The sequence below is a fragment of the Amyelois transitella genome, chromosome 4 (assembly GCF_032362555.1).
Source record: "Amyelois transitella isolate CPQ chromosome 4, ilAmyTran1.1, whole genome shotgun sequence".
NCBI classification, from domain to species: Eukaryota; Metazoa; Arthropoda; class Insecta; order Lepidoptera; family Pyralidae; genus Amyelois; species Amyelois transitella.
This window is the reverse complement of record NC_083507.1, coordinates 4,962,483-4,981,223: the sequence shown is the minus strand read 5'-3', so window position 1 is coordinate 4,981,223 and position 18,741 is coordinate 4,962,483. Positions and strand designations below refer to the sequence as shown.

General features: G+C 34.2%; 1 protein-coding gene across 1 annotated transcript in view; it reads right to left on the bottom strand.

The window, feature by feature from the left end:
• Positions 1–7,762: 7,762 nt before the first annotated feature.
• LOC106138712 (formin-binding protein 1-like) overlaps positions 7,763–18,741 on the bottom strand; it is a 44,787-nt gene continuing 33,808 nt past the window's right edge. The window contains exons 6-14 of the mRNA XM_013339962.2: positions 16,877–17,033; positions 15,269–15,406; positions 14,947–15,150; positions 12,001–12,099; positions 11,682–11,775; positions 10,999–11,155; positions 10,145–10,446; positions 9,675–9,850; positions 7,763–9,094 (exon numbers count right to left, since the gene is read on the bottom strand). Of these exons, the coding sequence (XP_013195416.2) occupies positions 9,678–9,850; positions 10,145–10,446; positions 10,999–11,155; positions 11,682–11,775; positions 12,001–12,099; positions 14,947–15,150; positions 15,269–15,406; positions 16,877–17,033 (1,324 nt within the window). The 3' untranslated portion in view covers positions 7,763–9,094; positions 9,675–9,677. The remainder of the gene's footprint in view (positions 9,095–9,674; positions 9,851–10,144; positions 10,447–10,998; positions 11,156–11,681; positions 11,776–12,000; positions 12,100–14,946; positions 15,151–15,268; positions 15,407–16,876; positions 17,034–18,741) is intronic.

Below are 18,741 nucleotides of genomic sequence, written 5' to 3'. Positions count from 1 at the left end.
CAGTTGTGCGGACACTGCGCTTCAAGCGCACCACCACCACCGACCACTAGGCATGAAAGTATGCTACATCTAATTAATATCACTTATTCGAATTTTCCTAACATTTATCACTTATTATGTCAACAAGTCATTACGTAAGCGATCGCACCTGCTGACTATATATGTGTAAATCGTGAAAAGTCTGACCTTAGCAACAAGATTAGACGATATGATAAAGCCCCCGAAAATTTTGTTCCAAGAAATAAATGTTTCCATTCTAAATTAATAATATATTAAAAGGATACATTTTATTTTCGATAACAACAAGTAAAAACTGCAGGAACGATTTTTATAAACAACACACACACAGATTTTGGCACAGAAATAGACCAGAGTTTTAAGAATAACATAGATTTAAGCTAATTTTAGCCTAGAATAGAAGCACAGGGAAAAATGTAAAAAAACCAATATTTAAGAAATGTATTGCACAACATATTTCTTACAATTTATCTTAAATATTGTACCTATCTATACTCAAAAAGTATTTTAAAATGTAGGTGAACGTGTCGGCTATGTCTACTCCTCAAGGGATATTGACGTAACTATTTGTATTTCAAAAGGTAGAAAACTCCTTAATTGACTAATACAGAATAATAAGTTGTTTTAATGTATTGTATAAGTTGTTCTAGTACATTAATGACCTGGCAGCTTAAAAGCTAGCTATGGCGATAATATCTGATCACATTTAATTACTGAGCGAATATCGCCCTCGCCCTCTTTATTTGCAATTAAAGTAATTGAGCGTCACAGAAGTTTCATTAAGTGGAGTCGGGTGAGAGCAGAATAACAAAGAACAGCGGCGATGACGCGAAAGCGTAATTTTTAGTTTTAACAAATTACTGGCCCTCAGTATTCCCTATGGAACTTCGCCCTCTTCAGAGAAAGCGACACTATATATTGGTCATGACAACACGACACCAATGACATAACTCATAGTAAACGCTCATTTCGGACAATATTTTTGGCGAAAGAACCATTTATACCCAGAGCAGACCTTTATACGAGTATCATAGAATACTCGTAGCGTTGACATGATTTATGGTGATAACTTTTATTAAAAACTATTTGACGCCCGCTACTCCGTTTGCGTGTTATTGGAAAAAAGAAGGTTGAGGTTATAAAATTTACTCAAATTTCGGTACATTTTACAGAGTAGCTGGTCCCTTTGGTTTCTACATCACATGATCTAGATCTTTCATTATTTTTTTCGCCATAAGAAAATGCTCATCAGGTTGAACAACTTTTGTAAAGACGTCATTTCGATATTTCCTATAGTTTAGCTGAGTTGTTATGGTTCGATATCAGCTTTACCAAATTTCAAAATAAATTATACCCTATATGTTGGCCAGGCATAAAAGCTATACAACAAAAAAGTTTCATTCAACTCCGTTCAGTAGTTCCGGAGATAAGCGTGTACCAACAAACATACAAACAGACAGACTTTATTTTTCCAATTTATGGTTACTATTTCTTCATCGTTATAATTTTTTTTAATATGTTCAATGTACAGACAATTTTTTATTATACATATGTATTGATAATACTAACCTGCCCCAGTTTCCCCAAGGGTCCGCCTTCGCTGGATACCAACAACAACCAACACAAACTTTCTGAAGAAACAGCTGAAACAAGGGTTTTATTGGAAAATATATAAAATATACTTATTATGTACATGTATCTTCTATACATATGCACGCTCTGTTAAAATATCACGTAGTCTGTATGATATGTTATTTTATTATTTATAATACACTCTAGGAAACATTAAATAGGTGTTTGTAAACATATTTTACTAAAAATAAAATCAACTGGATCTGATCTTAATGTTTAACAATCGTTAGATTAAATATTTTGTTAAAAGTTAAGTATTAATTCTAATATTTCGTACGATGTTCATGTACAATAGGTATTATTATCGCAGTTATGTCTTGTCCATGCACATCATTAACAAATCATCATCATAAACATAAATGAAACGATATTATTCGTATGCGTATTAAAGCGATCGAAAACAAAACTTGAAGTGACAAATACAAAGAAAATTAAGAAAACAAATGTCAAAGGAATAATTTTGCTTTTAATTTTGTAATTTTCTGGTGAAAAACTGATTAATAGTCACGCATGGATCGGGCAGGGTTCTCATACATATTATTTAGATAAATCTTTATTTAATACATATATGTACATTATTATATAAAATATATATATAAATAAATTTAGTTGCCTTCCAAATCGCCAATCTAATATTTTTTTTGTGGTATAAAAACCTTTTCCTTTATAAACCGACCGGGCCGGTTTTCCCGACTCGTTGGGTCTTACAATAATTCTAATTCTATTTTCTTTTTCGATTTTTTCGATACAGATAACGTACTTATGTAGTTGCATTCAAATAAACAGAACCACTCTAAATTAATGCGTGGAAATCGTAATGTGCTCGTAACTTATACAAATAACAACATTAAAACTATCCTAGGCTTGGGTCAAATGTATTGTTTAAGGCTGCGGAAGTAAGTAGAAGCTCTATTTTATAAAATAAACTCGTACTTGAAAAATCAGAGCTATCGCCATAATAACTATTTTAATGGTATTATTGTCACAGAGACAGACACAACTTTCAGGAATAACTTAATAAGGCTACTTGATTTTTCTTACAGAAATTACTCAGAAAAATAGCATTGTTTCAAAATGTAAAAGCTTTTGATGTACTTAGCAGAACCTACTGGAAATCTATTTTTACAGCACGTATGTTTGTTTTTTATGTTAACAATAAATACTTAAATGCGTAATGTTTATGTATAACCAATTCATTCTGTTTACTGCTATTTTTGCCTCCTACGTTAAATTATAAATAATAACATAGGAATCTCTAAATATTTTATGACCGTGGCATGCAAATTTTGATTGCGGAATAACATATATCGAAATATCTAATTATAACAGACGAACAGGAACAGATTAACATTGAATCAATAAAGAAGTAGTCAAGGATTCGTATAAATATAATAAAAACATGTAAGTATTAGCTGTTGCCCTCGGCGTTGGCTGTGTTTGCTTTTTAAACGAAATGAAAGTAACTTTTATCGCTTTTAGTAAGAAAAGCTATCTGCCAGTGAAAATTTCATTTAAATCAGTCTAGCCTAGGTTCTATTAAAACTAAGCGTAGCTTTCTTTTATTATTGCTTATGTTGCTTTTAGCTTTTTACTACGCTTTTATTAGCTTGTTCTACTCTAATTCATGTGGCATACCTACATTATGTCTTTATTTATCCTTTGTGGTAGGTAAGTAAGTACTGTATTGTTCCTAAACTTCTTATAAATAACTACTACCTACTTATTTAATCTCCTTATATGCAATACCTACCATAGAAATAAGTTGAAAGCCATTCTTCAACCTTCAGTTCTGAAACTCAGCCGAGTCAGGATGAAAGTGTGTTATATAGGTAAGTACTTAATCTGAAAATATTTCTACTTACGTTGCATAGTAGTATTATTAATGCCTTTCAATAGAAAATCGATCGATCGAGGATTTTATCTTGCACGTGTTTATATCCTATTTACCTCACAATAAGCGAAGAGCATCAATCTTGCGTTTTTGTTGTTTTATATTGTACTCATTATTATTGAAAATGCGCTACGAAACAAATTTATTATGTAGGTAGGTTAAGGCAGATTATTTTATTGAAATCATAGATTGGGGACAGAGTGTGCAAACATTTGCATTCATAATATTGTGAGTATGGATTAAGCATATGGAAATATGGTTAAAAATTATACAAGACCTTCAATTGCCGTTGTTTTCGCTTAATTTTAAAATAAATAATTATGTGCTTAAATTAAACCGTTATAAAATGACTAGTTTACTAAAATTACGATTTACGAGAATGGTAACCTTGGAATAATCTTTGTTAAACCTCGAGTTGCGGTTTATGTTTCAACGCCACAGCCTCAATATAATAAATATGCGACAAAGCACCATCACAGTCACAGACTGATAAAAGTACCTTATTTCTATAAACATTTGAGCACTTAGTCATTTAGAGATTTAATAGTCAGTAAGATGTCTAGACAGCCTCACGTCTTCAGAGGAGTTCGCAGTGAGATGCTAATGTGCTCATCATGCGTTTCTACCAAGATGTGGCAAACAGTGGTCGGGGCCGGCTCAGTGCGCATCGATATGCAGCGGATCCAGGCGGAGGACTATTCTCCGCTGATCCAGTGTTCGATGTGCCTGGGTTACGGCCACGGCAGGCGCCACTGTAAGGAGAAGGCGGAGCGGTGCTGCCACTGTGGAGGTGAACACCAGCGGTCGGTGTGTCAGGGCTGGATGGCGGGAGCCGTCCCATCTTGCCTGAACTGCCGGGCAGACAGAAGTGAGGTGAGCTATGACCACAATGCTTTTAGCTCTGCCTGTCGGGTCAGGCAAAGGTGGGAGGCTCTCGCCAGATCCAGGATTGCATACGCGTAGATATGGACTTGCGGCTTCCCGGGCGTGCAGTGGCACCCTATTGCCAAGTTAATCAATCATTGTATTAAACAAAGCAATAATACTAGGCTTGCTGCTGCACGTGCGTGGAGACGGGACTCAGTCTACGTAAACAACTGAATATGTGGCTCCGAATCAGAAGATAATAAATATCAACTGAAACGGAGGCACGTCATTGATTATGCATTGAAAACTTTATGCTTCAGAGTTGTAATTGAGATGGCTTTGGGGTATTAGGTTTAAGATAGTAATAAATGAATATGACAACTGATAAGATAGTAATAAGAAAAAATGACAACTGTTATGAAAACATAACTTATTAATAGACTAGTTCTATTTAAATATTACATAAGTATGACAAGAATTTTATTGATAATTCTCTGTAGTGTTAATGACTGAAGAAGTATCACTGATAATTAATAAATATACTGATGATTAATAATAATGTAATTATTTGAATTAGCAAATCGTGAATTAATAATCACGTATGTAACTGATTAATGTTTTAAACAGTAATTGTTAATAAATAAATAAATAAAACAAAGAGTGAATATCACATAAATAAGATCATGCTCACTAACAAGAAATGCAAATGTCTTGATAGAAATCATGTTGTTGCCAGTACTTACTAGGTACAAAAAAGTAGACAGAGTTAAGCTGGTATATAAATGTAAATAATTATAATTAAAACAAAGAGATATGAAAACTTTAAGAGAGAAATACACTAAATAGACAATAAAGAATATGTAACTAATTAAGAAGCAAAATGCATAATATAAGACTACTTTAAAGTAATGACACTGTACTATAAATATTGTAACATAGATATATGACTATAGTTATTGAAACAAAATATAGTAAATAAATACTTAAGTATATTAGTATAAGCAGACTAATAGAAGTACAACGTCATGTAATAGTTTTCACATAAAATGTAAAAAACTCTGTTTAAAAATGTCTCTGTAACCTTGCAGAGAGATTCTGGCAATAAACTCCCCCTGGGTGTGGTGTAACGCCTGGGGGAAAACTTTAAAAAAAAAAAAAAAAAATGTGCTCATCATTCTTTTACTGTTAGTACCGGTCACGTCATCACCTCCCTGGGAAAAAGCGCGGGTTTCGCAGATCACAATCGTAGATTTGGGAAGCTGATCTTAGGGAGTTGGCAAGTCTGGTTTTGGTTTTCATACGAATCGAAAGGGAAATACTTATATCACATTGATTTTTTATATAGTTACGCATCCAGTTGCCTGATTTTGTAGGTTTCCTCACAATTATTTTACACATCGTAAGAGCAACGGGCGTATTGTGGAAATTGATACCTGTTGTTAATCAGACGAAAAAAATACGCATAAGCAAAGTTTTTCCAAGCGCCTCTGATACGTGTTTTTTAAAGGCGTTGAAAGGTTACAAAAGCCACAATCACAATGCTGATTAGTTTGGGTTGGGTAGCACATTATTTCTGGATCGCACGGCGAGGAAAACATGCTTCTATAATTTTTAAATTAGCATGCGTCATTTTAGGCAAGCGCGTTCTAGAGCTTCTCAGGACAGGATTCTAGAATTATACCGCGTGATTTTTTAGTTAGTACGAATACAGTTCGAATACATAATTAGAACATTAAGTGTATCAATGCCGAATCCCGGGATTTTTGAGGTACAGAAGTACGTTCCATACTAACCCAACACCCCAACTTTAGGTAAATATGCATTCGAATATCCGATCTCTACTCATGACCTACGTATTCTATTTTATTTAGGATATAAAAAACAATGAGACTTGTTAGCATTATCCCCGAGCACTCATGCTCTCATGCTTTCAGTACTTCTCATGGTAAAGACAGTATTTTTAGTTGTCAATGTTCGTGTTCACAAACACATTTATTACGTGACACTCATATTTATAAGTAATAGGCAAATATATAAGTTTTCATAAATTCTTTATATGGACATAAAATTCTAACGCTTTTGCTAAGTATAAATAAACCTCTAACGCAACATTTAAATAAAATTATAGTTATTTCATTACACAACGTGACAGTCCCAGCCAGACTGGAATACGATAAATATTTGCACAATCCTCGACCTCGGGATGGCGTACAATCCCGCAAAACCCGTTCTGACTTGGGAGTTGTGTACCGTACTATGTTTATAGTTATTGTACGTAATTTCCTAAAGTCACCACATACGTCGCCACTTTTCTTTCGCTCATTTTACTAATGGTGGGAAACTATGGAGCAGTGGATATTAACCATGTAAAAGGATTGGTAGTGGAATCAATTATGCAATAGTTGCGTGGCAAAACACGGAAGGTGGTGCATTCGGCCAATGGAGCAGCTAGCGCAATGTAACTAACCCGCGTCTCATGCAAGCGGAATTATGTGGTTTGTTAATTTAAAATTCAGTTACCGAATAAATTACCTTATTAAAGCTAGAATGATCCAAAATATTGAAACCAAATCCTTTGACTTAATAATTTCAATAAATTATTATACCCCTCGATTTGCTGATCATCCTTTTTCAATCTCGAAACCTCTTCAAAGACTCATCACGCTCATGGATTGAATAAGTAAGTCAAGTTTGCTGGCTGTTGGAGTTTCACGGTTAATCATCCAGAAATTTTATTAGATCCGTAGATTTTATATTCCTTAGAAAATAAATACAAACAAACATTTGAATTTAATGAAACAAACGAAATTACAAATATCATGGAATGCAGAATCTTTATTTTTAAAATCTGTTAGAAATGTATGGTAAAAAAATAAAAAGATAGGAAATCAATTGTCAATTTTCAAGAGTGCAAACGGCTCCTTTAACGAATACTTACCTACTTTATGATTGACAATCTACAGCACCTTTCTGTTTAAAGGGAATTAACAGATTTTTCGATTTTTAAATCTATGTAGATAACATTAATATGATTTTTAAAGGAAATGATTGTTTGACTGACACAACGCACAGTCCAAACCTATTATTTATAATTAAGTGGATATGTACTCTTAGGAAATTTGGCATGTAGGTTCACTAAGCGTCTAGGGGTGCACTTAAGAGGATTTCCTGAAATTCCTATGTATTTATGTAACGAAAGTATTTATTTACGAGTCTGATTAGTTTCAGATATATAAGTATCTTCTCAATTTTTTTAAAGGTGTTTATTGTTCTTGACTTGAGTGAAAGGAAGTAAGTACTTAATTTGGTCAGATATTGCAAATGTACTTTTATATAATAAAAAAAAAAAAACAATTTGTACATGTCCTCATATATTTTATTATTTATTATATATAAAATCAAATGCCTTCATTCATCCTTCATCACTATATATAAATACATTAGGTACTATAAGGTGGCGTATAGCAAATATTCGGAAAATAGCATTGGCTAATACATTTAGCTAGCATTATTAACTAGGTAATTTCTCCATAAGCACATTATAATACATGAAGTGTGATATCAGATAAAGTATTTATTTAATCATTACTCATTACATGACAATATTGCGGTGCTTACCACTTAAAACAAAAGTTTACATATTTTACACTTTGTAACTAAGTTTACACTTATTTTTGCTATAATTCCAAATACTCCATGGCAGAATCACATTAAGCAAGAGTATAAAACTATGTAATAAGTACGAAAAACCCCTTAACGCATAAACAGCTGGCACAATGAAGATCTAGATGAGTTATACAATATTAAAATTAATATTACACAATTAGGCTACACGGCACACATGAAAATATGTATGTCAGTTGGCCGGAATATACACAATAAATAAGATCATGGAATGTTATTATGATTTCCTGCGCTTGTTCATTAAAGGCCTTTATGCCAGAATAACAATCGATAGAAACGACACGATAAAAAAATAACGCTACTTTTCCGTAAGGATAAATTATAGCAAAAATACTCTTTAATATTGGAACAATAACGCATAGAATTATAATTATGATAACTTTGATTGCACATTATCGATAATCTCTAAATAAAAAACTTCACACACGCTTGAGAACTGTATTTTAACCTATTTTTAAATAATTTACTCATATTTACAATTTTTAGGCGAAAGAGTACAACAAGAATATTATTACGCGTTGCGTTATTTGTAATTGAACTCATCAAAATTACATGTGTTTATGTGCCCTGATCACATGGCGAATTAATAGCATTATTTATTTTTAAAGACAGTTTTCAGATCATTAGAGTAAAAGAGTAAAATCAAGAAGGTTATTTAAGTATGTACACACAAACACATAGTAGTCTGTTTGTTATACGGTATAGATATGTTTTAATTCAAAATATATATTTGAAGTAGCAACAGATATCGTTTTGAAATAATAATGTCATAAATCGCTTTGATTTTAGGGTCTGCAGTACCATTATCACAGTTGTTTTTAGTATTTCGCCTGCAGTTCATTATGATTGATAAGTAAAGTTATAACTGTATGCGTTATTATCCGCGCACGTAACATTGTAGGCCACAGAACAAAGGCCGCGCCGCTCAGAGTCCGCACGTCGCGAGATTCCAGCACTACACTACACCACGCACTGGACGAATCGAGTGTCTCTCACTGCCATCTGAAATAAATACAAAAATAAAGTGAGAATAATGGAATATTTCAAACCAAAGCTGAGTAATTTTCAATATTTTTTCGGTACAAGTCCGTAATAATATTTAAAATTAATATGTACGTAAAACAGTTTTTTGGACATCATTCAGTAGTAATAAAAAACTTATGATGATGATTATTGAATGAATGATTCTTACAAATCACACGTCGTTAAGTTCTGAATGGAATTTGAATCATCGACTTACTGTCGAATCAAATTAGTCGTTCACAGGGATATATATTAAAGAATTGTGTGCTTTATTGCATATGCTTTATTGTAATACTTAATTCCGTTTTCGAATGGTAGGTAGATATATATCTATAAAATAACGTATAAGTGAGGATGATCAATTGTTTGATTATGCTCTTTTCTGTGAAACTAAAAAGGTAATGATCATAGATATAAATGATCGATTACTTCGTTCGTTATTTGGATTCTCACGAGTCCATCCATACGTATAGTGAAGGTTTTATTACATCGAACAACCGAAGGTGTTGTGTTTATTACACATACATGAGGGAGAGTAAGGCAGTATTAAGATGCTCACCGGCTAGTGGTCGTGCGAGTCCGGGTAGAGCGTGGTGGCGATGTAGGTGGTGGGCACGAAGCCCTCCTCGCGCGTGTGCCGCCGCCGCACGCGCGTCCAGCCGTCGCCCGCGTCCGTCTCCAGCACCAGGAGCCGCTCGCCGCATTCCATACGCATTGTTGAGCCCGTACCGTTTGCTGCAATAACATTACACATAAACATTACAGCTGCTCCTACTGCAATGCGCCCGGGAAACATTTTTTGTGTTAAAATTTAACAGGGGGAAGTGAATACTTATAGAAGTCAATAAAAAATAGGTATGTGACAAATAACACAGATTGAGCTAGCTCCCAAAGTCAGTTCGAAAACCTAACACGAAAAAGTACATACATTGTTTGTGTTGTCGCTTATGTTAAAATTTCTGTACTGTATTGTGTTCTTTAATTTGGAAAAAAAGTTTATTCTATTTTAACTTATAATAAATAACTAACCTTCAAACGTGTACAGCGCCATACAATATCCCAACGGCTGCAAATCGGGCTCGTAGTAATAATCGAAGTCTGATTCGTGATCGTTATCGTGATCGTCATGGTCCGCATCTCCATTCGCGTGGTCCGTATTGGCAACGGCTAGTTCCCCGCCCAGTCCGGACTCGGGCGACCCTCCGGCGGCTCGGCCCCCGGTGTTGGTCCCGGAGAGTGCGGCCGTACATTGGTACTGGCCCGTGCCGGTGCCCGTGCTCACTGACGATTCGGACGCTGAACGTGATAGGGACTCGCTGTTCGATCCGATACTGGGAACAAAGAGGATTTTGTTAAGAAGTGAATTTATCTAAGATTTTTTTGACCGAAATTAATTAAAGTGATTTATAAAAAAAGGCATTATTAAAAATACCCTAACAATTTTTATGTTTGTTTCTTGGAGGATGTCTAAGAAAGGATTTACTCAAATCTCCGCGGAAACAGGAATAAACGGGATGTTTCGTTTTACGGGGGCGGAGCCACGTGCGTTTTGTTAATATTAGGTTAAAATATCTGTATGCGCCACGGAGGTTGTAACGTGACAGTGAGCAGTTGAATGTTTCTCGAACTTCCAAAACACAACGTGACTGACCCGATATATCTTGACTATATCGGGTCATAGTTGCAATTCTCTATGGTAATAAGGTTTCATTCTTCGCACGGTCGTGGTCACAATGAGCCCAACGCTTTCCTTACGATCTCCCGCCATTTTTCTCTGTTAGCAGACTGTCTGGCGCAGTCTGATACGCGTTTTCCCACTGCTGATTTTATGTCACATATGGTAATAGGGACATTGGAATAAGTTAAAAAGAACACGTAGGTACCTGGTAGCTTGCGTGGGCGGCGCGCCATTGGTCCTGGCGGGCGGCTGTAGCTGCTGCGGCGCACACACCTGGCTGTTGGCCTCGGCCAGCAGCTCCTCGAACTTGCGCAGTTGTGCGCGCAGCTTCTTTAGCTTGTCGCAGCACTCGTTCAGTTGTCCTGCGCGAGATATAAACATGTCATATCGAAGGATATGCACATTCATCGACTGAATCCACTTTAAGTCATTCCCAAGTAAGACATTGATTCTACTTTTGTACTGCTATTTCATTTGTAAAATGTTTTTTCATGTGTAATACTATGCATGAACCGTCTTAATGAAATCTTAAGCCGTCGAAACTATAAATCAGAATAAAGTATTGAGCTATTTATACAGTTGATCTTTTAATGTGAAAACACACGTCAGAGGTTCCATTTCTGACACAAAAATAAACATTTATCACAGGATTAATGCAGCTCTAAACAAACTGCGCTGCTCAATACTCTCGTGCAAAACTTGACCATGACCATGCAAATACATTTTTTAGATACAAGAACTCTATTAATAGAACGAACGGACAATATAAATTTTAAATATAAGAGACTGCTAATTTTAAATATCACACCAAACCACAAATTTAAAAATAGCACCTAATCTCTAAATATATAAATGCCGGATTTATATTTTTAACATTATCATTATTACCTTCTACTGTCATAGGATCGCCTAACGTAGGATTTGTTTCATACACGCCTTTCATTTTCATCAGACCTTCCATAGCGGCTTGTTCTTGTGCAACCTAGAAAAGAGATCAGAAATATTAATGAAAATATTTGTTTACTATTTCTAAAGTATTCTGAACAAATTGAATAAACCTACATTATTTTTATTATGTTTTTTTCTTGAAGATAGTTTTTTTTATTTGTAAATGAAGAAAAATGTCCCTTATATTTTATTATAAAATAAATTACATAAATTCTTAAATAAAGATTTTAATATTTTTGCATTTAGTATAAAACCTTACCTGTTTTGATAACTCATGAACTTTAGCCTGCAGTTTCTTTTTCTTTTGATTTGGTGGCAAATCTGAATAATCCTCCTTTCCATCCGTAGACATGTTGTTCTGTAATATTTCACAATCAGTCAGTAAAATTATGGACAATGCTCGAACATTCTACAGCACTCACAAATTTCAACCATTTTTTCTTCAATTTCTACATAAAACAACTAGGTCTTACAATATTGCCAATATTATTTTATAAAAAATTAACCACTCCGTGACAAGACAGCATAGTGATAAATCACTATGTTAAAAAAAACATATAATAATTTCTGTCAAAAATATACTACCTGTTTCAAATGGAGGTCAATTAATGTACAAAGTGTGTTCAAATTAAGAATGAACATTGAAAAATGATGATTAATAACGGACACTGAAAGTGGAACTTCTCTCAACATAAAGAATAATATGGAATATAAATTTCGAGAACTTCTCATACAAATGAAGTAGGTATTTGACAAACCTATTTTATTTGGAAAAAAATATTTTTTTCAAATTTTCGTAATCTTGACTGATAAGAACTCATAACTGTATACAAACTTTCTAAGATTGGCAAATACCACAATCAAAATTCTCTTATAGGTAAAAATATTTGTAATTTTATTGACATGGCTTTGTTGGTCACATAAATATCAAATACATACAGATAAATTAACTTAATTTGTTTTTTATGCAATTAAAAACAGGTGAATTTAAAATTGAAAGCACGTGAGAGTAGGTATAAACATGCAGAAGCAACACGCGCTATAAAACCTTTAGTCGTCAGGATTAAAAGATTTTACTTACAAACTAAACATGCAAGAATGATTTGATTTAAATCAATATCACTAAATATGTACATTTACTTTCCGAAAACAATTTACAGCTCAGTGATCTTTTACTTGGAATGCGAAGTTACGAATAAAAATATACGGTACGTGTTTTTTCCTGGAACCGGTTTCAGACAAAGAGCTTTATTTTTGCAGATTTTATTGCCGTGAACACTCTGTGCCGTTGCAGGTCGAACATCGATATACCATCTATTGACCAGGGAGCTTATTCACTTACATTGACAAAGCATATATCTTATATTACCTCTCAAACATACTTTAATCATATCTTTATCCCTTACGGGGTAAACAGAGGCAACAATCTTGGAAATACGAAAGGCTACGTTCAGTTGTATGACTTAATGATGGAACCTCACTAAGTTTTCAAATAAAACGCTTTGTCAACGTCCGCAAATCGTCCCACAGACCATCCCAACCGAGGTGACCACTAAACACGTTACCACAGCTCACAGATGCAGCAAACCATCGACACACGGAACTGACCTTGATCGAGTTGCACGCCTCGACAATCTTCTGTGATGAAGCGTTAGCGACGGCGGGGCGGGCGGGCAAACAAACATCATTAAACAGGGTCACTGATATACATATACACACGCTGGACTATCAAGTGAAAAAACGAGTTCATTTGATTGATGTAGTGCCGGTATGACTAACAAATGTTTGAACGTAAAACGCGGCATGTTATCAAATTATTTCTATATTTACACCCGTGAAGTTCGTTGACTTTTAAAAATGAATAACACTTTATTTTAGTCGAAGCGCATTATTAATTTTTGTGACAAAAGGCACACACAACAGTCATTTATAAGTCAAAATGTAATCCAGCGAATATTTATGTATTTATACGGAGGTAAGTGCAAATGGTACAAAACAGGAGACTGACGCCGCTCACAAGGCGCGCTTAGTCCTAAGCGACACACGAAACATGACAACGATGGCCAATTGTAGAGGCTGCATAGCAACTTTGACATTATGGGCGAAAAATGAGTTCAAATAATGTTCTACCAGTAAATGTAGTATTAACATAGTGTAAACAATATATTCTGTATTTCTAATGTGAAATATCTATGTATAGATAGTGAAGTGTTAACAATCAGACACTATCTTTGCATATTAATACATATTGGTGGACCTTGTATTAACGTAAATATACATAATAGTGGAAAAATATAAACAAGAAATAATTTTAATTGTGCAACAGAAAGGGTATTGAAATCAGCAAAAAACTAGAAACAATATACATATAGGTAAAGTTGAAAGGATATGATTACTTCCGAGTAATCAATCATATCACATATCTATATATCGTGTATTTATTGTTGTACGTAATTCGATTTATACATAATTTACTTTCTTTATTTGATGAATGAACAGTGTTGCGATTTGCAACAACAGTTTGTAAAGAGTAAAATACTTGAAAGGAAAGTAAACCGAGTATTGTGTTATGTAAACAGCTGTGTGATGTAATTATGTATAAAATGAGAAAACAAAAGCCGAATGAGTCATGCTATGACTTCTCCCTTTAACTTACTTTTTCATATGATAGATATGCACCGGCGGCCGCCAATGATAACAATATCGGTCGTTATGTGAACCGTGTTAGGTGAGGATCGAACGGGGTAAAAGATAAAAACAAATTAGTACCTCCAACATAAAACATAATAAATAAAAATTGATATTAACTGGCGTTTAGTCATTGTAATTGAAAGTGACTCATATGTTAAGAAATTATATACAGTGATTAAACGCCAGCTAAACAAACATGAATAACGTAAATTTCAATAAATATTTAATATCAGAAAGCGGTAATAATAATTATAATTTCGACATGCACCATATTTCTGATTGGAATCGATTAAAATAATAATAATAAAAAAAATTAAGCACTATGCCCAACGATCAATTTTTTAAGCACAGCCCCATAATGCATAATTTCAATAGGTACTTGAAAATAATAAGATTTAATAAATTTAATCATAAACTTATTCAGTAAAAGAGAACCGATATATTTACCAACCTAAACTACGGTCCTGCAAAAAATGGGTCAATAGCACACGTAGTTAAAAATCATCAATCTCACCTTATTCGAACTGAATATCGATAGTAAGCCGCCTCTTTTCTTGATCCGGTTGCCGGACACAGTGCCGCGCGCGGCCGTCAGGTGGTTGTGCGGGTGGTGCGGGGTCGCAGAGTCCGTCGTGTCGGCGCCGGACGCCGCCTCGAACTGGAAGTCTTCCGGCGGCACGAACCCGGATTTGTATCTTTCTATTACTAATTGTGTGTCCTGAAAGAGGTTTACATCAAATTAAAATAATATAACGACATCTTAATGAAGAAGATGTATATGTAAATGTTAAGTAAAAACTTTATATAACTGTGTGATTTTAATATTCAATAATTACCTCTTTTTCATTTATACTATTTGCTGCTTGCTCCATTCCGTCTAGGCACTGCATTATAATCGGAAAAACTTTCCTTTCGACGTCCACTGAACTTAGCATGAAATTTTTGATATTTTTTATTCGTTTTTCATCTAAATCCTGGAATAAAGAATGAAATCATGATGTTAAACATCTTGAACATTCATATTATTTTACTAAAATAGATGAGATTTTACAAATGTTGGCTTTCGATTCGACCTAGTTGGCTGCGCGCCAGTGCGCCTGCATACGCGGGGGCTGCACTTCGTAAGCCGCTACATTTTAACAAATTGTTTAAAGTTACCATGACTCACATCCTTGAGAAAGTTATCTCATAAACACGCCTTAGTAATCTCTTCAGAAATTAAGAATAAACTACGTCAAAACCAACTGTTTTATTCCACTCACGTCACGTTCTTATTCACTTAACCGCAACGAAATTATCAATGACAACACGCTTATTAAATTCCAGTGACAAAAGAATACTTTGAGCGAAAAGATGAATCGTTTTTTAATTTCCCTCGCCATTTCAGTTAAATAGCATGACGCAGCTTAGAAATCTCTAAAGCAAATTACATGATTAGTCATTTTATTTTCTCTCTAGTGATCCGTAGACTTTTGTCAGGATGGTTGATATTTTTTGATAAATAAATGTCAGGAAGATGTTTCATTAACCTAAAGATGGGAGATGAATTTCACAATAACGAAACAAGGTTAATATTTTTTATAACAAATATAAAATACGAAAATATTTGTTTAACCTGAAGATTATGAAGACTTTTCATTGATTTTTTTTTATCATATATTTTTTTTTGACATATTTATTGTTACAAATAAATATTAGCAAAAATAATGCTCCTAAAATATAACTGTAACATCCATTATTCGTTTTTGTTCCGTATGGTTCCCGGCACTAATAGAACAAAGAATAGGACCACTTAATCTCTTTTCCATGGATGTCGTTAAAGAGAAACTAAGGGATATGCTTATTAACTTGGGATTCTTCTTTTAGGCGATGGGCTAACAACCTGTCAGTATTTGAAACTCAATTCTATCATTAAGCCAAACAGCTCAACGTGGCCTATCAGTCTTTTCAAGATGTTGGCTTTGCCTACCCCGCAATGAATACAGACGTGATTATAGGTTATGTAGATAGTATGTTTTTTCTCGGAAAGCTCACAACCTCTCTTGTTTTTATATAATTACCAAGAAAAGTGATGCTGATGACCCCATTAGGGGCTCTCTGGAAACAGTGACGACAAGAGACATGACTTAATAACAAAAGTGATTTATAAAAAAATGACTCATGAACTCTGAACTCGAGGACTTCTAACTTTATAAATCAGAAAATAATTTATTTCCATATCGTTAAGATTATTAATTAGTTTATATTTTTACTTTAAATAATACTTTGCTATGAAAATTCAGATGTTATTGTCGCGATATTTTGCTAAGCGGCAATTCTAAGGAGACATGAGCAATTGGCAGGGTATTACGAAAGCTACATTTTTCGAATTGCGCCATCGATTAAATCTACAAAATTTTCATCAATTTGTAATCGATAGAACACAAGAACCGGTGATGATATACCTGCAACTGTTTGAAGACGTACGGTAGCCTTTGCTCGTAGTGTTGCCGCTGCGCCTCGTTCGTCTTCCTCAGCTGGTCCGTGTACTCCTGCTTCGCGTCTTCGCACGCTTGACTTCGGAGTTTCATGTTCGCTTTCTGTTTCTCCACTTCCGCTCGACTGAAAACATAAAAAAATATATTTAGAGTTTCGTTTTCAGTAATTGTCTGAATGAAAATCAAACTACATATATTTTTAGAGGGTAATCTCGATAGACTGACTACCTCTTTATAACTAAAGAGGGAAAATTTTCCAGTAACTTAGTGGCAAGAGCATTACTAACAAAAACACTAAGGCCGTCGCGACCTTGGACCGTTCAAATTTCGTAACTGCTCAAATTCGTTGTATTAAATACAATACACACATAACTCACCAAATAACAAAATATTTTTATACTAATTACTACATGCAAGAAGCCGAAACAGGTACATCTATGACTCAGTTTAAAAACAATAACAGATCGCAATCAAACAATACCTGCCCCCAACCAAAAGGAAATGGTTGATTCTTATGGTGTAGTTTTTATTAGCTATAAATAAAAATAAATAAAAATAAGTTTATTGAACTTGCTTCTTAACAATAATGTTACAATCAGATTGCGTACATAGTAACAATGAGAAAAGCAACTCTGTTGTCCCTCCCTACCATCGAACTAGGAACAAACCTGTATCTCGAGTAGTAGGATGAGACACGATTGCATCTTTAAGAATTAATTGTTAGAAACAATACAAAAGGGAAAACAAAAGGTTTGAATGTAGTAATTCCCAAACTAGAAGTTTCTGTATTTTGGGAATTGTGTTCTAGCTACAGTGAGGTTATAACATACAATGTAGCTACGGAAATGCTCTCAGCCGCCTTAGTGTCTATAATTATATACTTAAATATCTTTATATAGGTATATATACATATATTTATACTTATATATTTATACTTGTATACGACGTTAAACATTTATGATACTATTATATATTGAGCACTACTAATATATGTGTACGTCTGTGTACTTCAGCAAGAAAAGAATCTATCAACTATGATGTATACATACTGCAATAATCATTAATCAAATTGTGCTATCTTGGTTTTAAATAGAAATTTCAAAAGTTACTGTATATGAGATTTTCAGTTTCAGTATAATTCAGTTTCAACAACCACTCCTGTATTTTACGCTTTATTTCTCTTTTGGTGCATGGGTAGATTTGTATAGTTTTGTGTGCCTTGTTATAAATCTTGCAGCTAAATATTCCAAAGAACCGAGAGGCAAAAACTGTTCTGTGTCGGGGGATTGAACATACACGAACAGTCCTGCGTCGGCGAATGAAAAGTGTGGGGTCATATGGGAGTTGGGCATGTTTTCTTATGAGTGTCAGCAGAATAAAGAGCTGCCTCACCGTCATGACCTTGGTATCAGCATAAAGTTGTTCAGTAGGATATCGATAATTTTTTTTGATCATGACCTTGAGAACAGCGCGTTGTGCTCTCTCCAGCGGGAGAAGTTTGGATTTTGCAGCACCACCCCAAGCGGTTATACAATATGCTAGAACAGATTGACACAAAGCATAATAAACAACTTTTAAGGTTTTCATATCAGCACACATATTTAAATTTTTAAAAAGATAAATTAATTTTCTTATTTTCTGCACTAATGAATTTATATGTTTCTCCCATGTAAGAAAGTGATCTATGTGTACCCCTAAATACTTAATACTGTTTGTTCTAACAAGTGATAAGCAGGTACAATCAGGTATATTTCTACTGCATGTATGGGCTTTAATGTTCACTTCTTTATCAGAAGGCAAAGTCGAAGAATTTATCGAAAATGTCATGCACA